Raw genomic sequence first — 6,837 nt, forward strand, 5'->3', positions numbered from 1 at the left:
GGGGGGCGGAGGACGGCGCAGGAGCCGCAGCCGCCGTGGGAGCAGCCGAGGGGCCGGTGCCACCTTCGCTCGCCCCCTCACTACCATGTACAGTGTGCGCTGCAAGAAGAAGGCGGGCGATGTATGCACACCCCTGCGCCCCGCTCCCTCTGACTCGTCCCCGGGCGTGCGCCACTGACCAGGGGGGAATGTGGTGAAGACGGCGAGGAGAGCCGAGGGGGGAGGGGAGGGCCGGCCCGCGCGAACCCAGGCCCGAGGGTGCGAGGAGCCGGAGGCGGCTGGAGCGGGTGGCGACCGCCGCTAGCTTGGAGAAAGTTGGCCCCTATACAGATGGCAACTGTAAGTACCCGCCTGGGGGGTGCGGCGGAGGATGCCGGGGACCCAGCGATCGCGCGGTGGCGCGGCTGGGAGCGAGTGAGCATGAGTGTGAGCGGGTGCGAGCGCGCGGCGAGGCTGACCGTCACGTTGGCTGGGCCGGCGGGCAGCCTGCTCCGCGTCTCCCTCCTCGGGCTCCACGCCTCCTCCCCCTCCAGCAACTCCTTCCCAGCCCCTCGCGGCTCCAGCTCCCGGCCCCTAATGCGAGGCGCCACGACCGCCGGTCCTCCGCCGCCCCCTCCCCCTCCCTTCCCGGCTCGCCGCTCGCTATCGCCCCCCTCTCCCCCACTCCCACCCCGCTGCCGGCTCCGACTACCACGGAGAGCGCGGGGGAGAGCCGGTTGGGGAGCCCCGGAACCCGCGGGCGCCACCACGGCGGCGGCCCGCGGGTGGCGGCGTCCGAGCGCCTCTTTTCTCCAGCCGCTCGGATCGCAGCGCTCGCCCTCCCTCGGCTTCCGAACCCCGGTGCACACCCCAAAGAGGTATTTTTTGTAAGGGTGGCTATGATGAGTGGGCCTTGGAGATGTGAGACGGGGTAAGTCGGCCGTTTACTTTGCAAAAGAGGCTCCAGTGTGTGTGTCTGTGTGCGTGGCGGCCGGGTGGCTTTCTTTCCCTCTCCGCCCTCCCTGCCCCCCCGCTTTCCCTTCCTTTGCTTCGGGGCGGGATGGGGGAGGGGGAGCCTCGCGTCCTGGAACTCCGGGCGCTTCTGCCTGGGCCGCTGTGGGAGCAGCTGTGCCCGGAACCGCGGTTCCGGCCTGGGTGCTGGGCTTCAGCCCGCCCGGCCCCACGTTGCTTAATGCAGGGATGTTCAGGGAGACTATCCAGGGTTTAAATTCTTTGGGGGAAAACAAATAGTTACCCCGCCCCCGCCCTCCATTAAAAAAAAAAAAATCTGAGAATCTGAGAATGTGCCGCGTACCCGCGAATTTACATCGGAGGTGCGTTTCCCAGTCAGAATGTCAGCCTTCCCTGGCTCATTCAACTTTATTTTTTCAAATTTTGGGGCCCCTTTGATGGCAAGGAGGAGGGGAAAGGGAGTGGGGTGAGAGGAAGCTCCTCGACCCTGGCTATCCAGAACTGAATTAAAGTTGTAAACCCTCGAGTTTAATATTGGCTGGACACATTTTGCGATGGGCTGTCAGAGGGGCGGCAGGTGAATGGGGGCGGGGAAGCACCGGGAGGGAGGGGGAGGGGACCCAACCCCACTTGAATGGATGTGCAGATTTGATCCCGCGGAGAACGGAAATTTCAAGGTAAACGTTTTGCTTTCATAGAGGGTGTTTTTGCCGCTTTTAAGCCGGGAGGTGTTTGTCGTTGCTTTGGGAGGTCGGAGATACTTGCGACGTTTATACACTGTGGGTTCCCATTCGTCTCGACACGTCTGGGTGGCCACACGTGAATGATTCGCAGGCACACTTGCACATGTGCGTGAGAATGCAGGGGCTGTTAATAACGCGGGCTGGAGTCGGCTCGGGGATGAAGATCGAGGTCTCCAGGCTTGAACCCGTGACTCAGAAGCGTCTTGGCTTTAGTTTGAGGTTGCGATTCGACATCAGACTTCGGTGGTGGTGAGGCAGAGGCAAGGCTGATCAGAGAAAAGGCATTGGTTCTCCGAGCCCAGCATTTCTACTAAATATTCCCACCCACCTTCCCCCAACCAACGCAACACGCACTCACACACACTCACACACTCGCTCCATTTATGTCCTTTCCTTTATGAGTGCTGCTGTCGACTCGAAGTAGGAAGTCGAAGGAAGCCTTTAAGGGGACAAAAAGCCAGAACGAAAAGGGAGAGGGGCTCAGATTGATTCCTTGGGGAGATGAAATTCGGATATTAAAGCACTGGCTTGTGTCACTTGCTGTTCTCCCTCCCTTACACCCTTCTATTTTGCCTCTTAATCAGCCCAAGTCCCCTTTCTCGGGGGGAAAAAAGGGGGCGTAGGGGGAGTAAAGCACTGACAATTAAATGTAATAAGCAACTCCAAAGATGGGGATGCTGGCGAGGTGGTAGTTCACTCCAAATCTCGCAAATTCGGTAGGGTTAGTTTTGCATACCGTGGCAAACAGACGCGGAGCCCCAGGTTAGAGAGGCTTTGGCGCTGGTCCTTGGTTTACTTTTAGCTGGTTCCCGGTAAGCAGTAGGAACGTCCTAAACTCCAGATATTGAGAGGTGTTCCGGGATTGCGGATGCTTTCGCAGAGTTCTTTGTAATCCGTCGTGTAGAACTATTTCAGTGGCTTAAAGATGCGGTTTAGTAGCGTCGCTGACATGATCAATGAGGAGAAGTGGACGCAGGGCGCTCTCAGGGAAGAGAGCTGCTAAGTGGCACCGTGCACGCAATTAGGACGCTGATGTGCTTAATAGCGTGATAGTGAAGTCCACCAACAAAGCGAACGCGCTCTCCTTTTTCTCCATACTCAAAGCTCCTGAAGAAAATTGGTGACTTAAGAGCTTCTTCTGGGTCCTTTTGATGAATTATCTTGCATCCCTTTTGCCTCTGGAAAGCATTCTTTAGGTTCCCACTCTGGCATTTCCAGCGATGGTTTTAAAATAGCCAAAGTATTGTGGCTCCTGGCTTTGCTGTGAAAATGGGAGACCTTCACTGTGAACTGTTACCTGAAGAGGTTCAGAAGGAAAGGCAGAGGGACTGGGTATAGGTGAGGTGGGGAACCTTGTAAAATGGTGCTTCCTTTCTCTTAAATTAGAGGCATGAAACTGAACTGACAGCCATTTTATGTATATTTATGGATTGGTTTTGAAGGGGGGGGGAGCCGGGAAGAATACTAAAATGGGACTTTGCCTAACCTGCCCTTATCTTGTAAAGAGCAGCATGTTCCTATTGTCATTAGGAAATGAAATCAACCTTTAAATCAAAATGAATGTCAGATTTTAATAAAGTCTGGAGAATTTCGAGGTACCACGGATGGTGGAGGGGGAGGGGAGGTTCATTCTTATCCCCTCCTTCTGGATTTCAGAGTAGTATTAGGAAAGAGACTTTCTGATTGATCCCTTAAATTTTTGTCATATTCTGTTGTTTCCTTTTTTCCTGTCTCCCTTGCAGGAGATAAAATGCACACTTGCTGTCCCCCACTAACTTTGGAACAGGACCTTCACAGAAAAATGCAGAGCTGGATGCTGCAGACTCTAGCTTTTGCTCTAACATCTCTCGTCCTTTCGTGTGCAGAAACCATCGATTATTATGGGGAAATCTGTGACAATGCATGTCCTTGTGAGGAAAAGGATGGCATTTTAACTGTGAGCTGTGAAAACCGGGGGATCATCAGCCTCTCTGAAATTAGCCCTCCCCGTTTCCCAATCTACCACCTCTTGTTGTCTGGAAACCTTTTGAACCGTCTCTATCCCAATGAGTTTGTCAATTACACTGGGGCTTCAATTTTGCATCTGGGTAGCAATGTTATCCAGGATATTGAGACTGGGGCTTTCCACGGGCTGCGGGGTTTAAGGAGATTGCATCTGAACAATAATAAACTGGAACTTCTGCGTGATGATACCTTCCTTGGCTTGGAGGGCCTGGAGTACCTACAGGTCGATTACAATTACATCAGTGTCATTGAACCCAATGCTTTTGGGAAACTGCATTTGTTGCAGGTGCTTATCCTCAATGACAATCTCTTGTCCAGTTTACCCAACAACCTTTTCCGTTTTGTGCCCTTAACGCACTTGGACCTGCGGGGGAACCGGCTGAAACTTCTGCCCTACGTGGGGTTGTTGCAGCATATGGACAAAGTTGTGGAGTTACAGCTGGAGGAAAACCCCTGGAATTGCTCCTGTGAGTTGATCTCTCTGAAGGATTGGTTAGACAGCATCTCCTACTCGGCCCTGGTGGGGGATGTGGTTTGTGAGACCCCCTTCCGCTTACACGGCCGGGACTTGGATGAGGTGTCCAAGCAGGAACTTTGCCCAAGGAAACTTATTTCAGACTATGAGATGAGGCCGCAGTCGCCTTTGAGCACCACGGGGTATTTACATACCACCCCGGCATCGGTGAATTCTGTGGCCACTTCTTCCTCTGCTGTTTACAAACCCCCCTTGAAGCCCCCCAAGGGGACTCGCCAACCCAACAAGCCCAGGGTGCGCCCCACCTCTCGGCAGCCCTCCAAGGACCTGGGGTATGGCAACTATGGCCCCAGCATTGCCTACCAGACCAAATCTCCGGTGCCTTTGGAGTGTCCCACCGCGTGCACTTGCAACCTGCAAATCTCCGATCTGGGCCTCAATGTCAACTGCCAGGAACGCAAGATCGAGAGCATCGCGGAGCTGCAGCCCAAGCCCTACAACCCCAAGAAGATGTATCTGACGGAGAACTACATCGCCCTGGTGCGCAGGAGTGACTTCCTGGAGGCCACCGGCCTGGACCTTCTGCATCTGGGCAACAACCGCATCTCCGTGATCCAGGACCGCGCCTTTGGGGATCTCACCAACCTGAGGCGCCTCTACCTAAATGGCAACAGGATAGAGAGGCTGAGCCCGGAGTTGTTCTATGGCCTGCAGAGCCTGCAGTATCTCTTCCTCCAGTACAATCTCATACGCGAGATTCAGTCTGGGACCTTCGATCCGGTCCCCAACCTCCAGCTGCTATTCCTGAATGACAACCTCCTGCAGACCATGCCCTCAGGCGTCTTCTCAGGCCTGACCCTCCTCAGGCTGAACCTGAGGAGTAACCACTTCACCTCCTTGCCGGTGAGTGGAGTTCTGGACCAGCTGAAGTCGCTCATCCAAATCGACCTGCACGACAACCCTTGGGATTGTACCTGCGACGTGGTGGGCATGAAACTGTGGGTCGAGCAGCTCAGAGTGGGCGTCTTGGTGGACGAGGTCATCTGCAAGGCGCCCAAGAAGTTCGCTGAGATGGATATGCGCTTCATTAAGTCGGAGCTGCTATGTCCAGACTACTCTGACGTGGAGGTTTCCACGCCCACGCCCTCCTCCATCCAGGACCCCGCGAGGACCAGCGCGGTGACCCCCGCCGTGCGGTTGAACAGCACCGGGGCCCCCGCGGGCTTGGGCGCGGGCGGAGGCGCGTCGTCGGTGCCCTTGTCCGTGTTAATCCTTAGCCTGCTGCTGGTTTTCATCATGTCGGTCTTCGTGGCCGCCGGGCTCTTCGTGCTAGTCATGAAGCGCAGGAAGAAGAAGCAGAGCGACCACACCAGCACCAACAATTCCGACGTGAGCTCCTTCAACATGCAGTACAGCGTGTACGGCGGCGGCGGCGGCGGCGGCGGCGGCGGCGGCGGCGCAGGAGGCCACCCGCACGCGCACGTGCACCACCGCGGGCCGGCGCTGCCCAAGGTGAAGACGCCCGCGGGCCACGTGTACGAGTACATCCCACATCCGCTGGGCCACATGTGCAAAAACCCCATCTACCGCTCCCGAGAGGGCAACTCCGTGGAGGATTACAAAGACCTGCACGAGCTCAAGGTCACCTATAGCAGCAACCATCACCTGCAGCCGCCGCCGCCGCCGCCGCCGCCGCAGCAGCAGCAGCAACAGCCCCCGCCGCAGCTGCAGCTGCAGCCGGGGGAGGAGGAGAGGCGGGAAAGCCACCACTTGCGGAGCCCCGCCTACAGCGTCAGCACCATCGAGCCCCGGGAGGACGTACTGTCGCCGGTGCAGGACGCCGACCGCTTTTACAGGGGCATTTTAGAACCAGACAAACACTGCTCCACCGCCCCCGCCGGCAGTAGCCTCCCGGAATATCCCAAATTCCCGTGCAGCCCCGCTGCTTACACTTTCTCCCCCAATTATGACCTGAGACGCCCCCATCAGTATTTGCACCCGGGGGCAGGGGACAGCAGACTGCGGGAACCGGTGCTCTACAGTCCCCCCAGTGCTGTCTTTGTAGAACCCAACAGGAACGAATATCTGGAGTTAAAAGCAAAACTAAACGTTGAGCCGGACTACCTCGAAGTGCTGGAAAAACAGACCACATTTAGCCAGTTCTAAAGGCAGAGAAACTCCCTTGGAGCTTTTGCGTTTAAAACCGACAAGCAAGCAGACACACACCGCAAACACATTTGATTAATTGTGTTGTTTCAACGTTTAGGGTGAAGTGCCTTGGCACGAGATTCTCAGCTTCGGCGGAAGATACTGAAAGGGTGTGCAATTTCCTTTTAATATTACACGTGGGGAAACATTTGTGTAAACTGGGCACATCACTTTCTCTTCTTGCGTGTGGAGGAGACGAAGAGTGGGGCTTTACTGAGGGCAATTTGCTTCGCGAGTGACTTGTTAAAGGTCTCAGCAATTTTTGTAGTGGTTGGAAGTGTTAAGAATGGTGGGAGATGGTGGCGCATAGATTCTATTCTTCCTCTTTTGCTCCCTTCTCCCTTTGAGCCATGGGTGGGTCTAAATGGCTTTTGTGGAGAGATTAGCACACCCCAACTTTAATAGAAGGTTTGTTCTCTCTCTCTCTCTTTCACTCTCTCTCTCTTTCTCTCTCCC

The 6,837-nt window shown here is 55.7% G+C and overlaps 1 protein-coding gene across 1 annotated transcript; it reads left to right on the forward strand.

Moving 5' to 3' along the window:
* The first annotated feature begins 812 nt into the window (after window positions 1-812).
* SLITRK5 (SLIT and NTRK like family member 5) lies at window positions 813-6,590 on the forward strand. Its single transcript, XM_007445609.1, has 2 exons — window positions 813-910; window positions 3,437-6,590. The coding sequence occupies exon 2, from the start codon at window positions 3,445-3,447 to the stop codon at window positions 6,337-6,339; it is 2,895 nt and encodes a 964-aa protein (XP_007445671.1). The 5' UTR covers window positions 813-910; window positions 3,437-3,444; the 3' UTR covers window positions 6,340-6,590.
* Window positions 6,591-6,837: the final 247 nt, after the last annotated feature.

The sequence above is a fragment of the Lipotes vexillifer genome, unplaced genomic scaffold, assembly GCF_000442215.2.
Source record: "Lipotes vexillifer unplaced genomic scaffold, Lipotes_vexillifer_v1.1 scaffold595, whole genome shotgun sequence".
Lineage (NCBI taxonomy): Eukaryota > Metazoa > Chordata > Mammalia > Artiodactyla > Lipotidae > Lipotes > Lipotes vexillifer.

Bases quoted from the DNA above. Each gene is read 5' to 3' on its own strand.
- SLITRK5 (XM_007445609.1), top strand. From the start codon at position 3,445: ATGCACACTTGCTGTCCCCCACTAACTTTGGAACAGGACCTTCACAGA.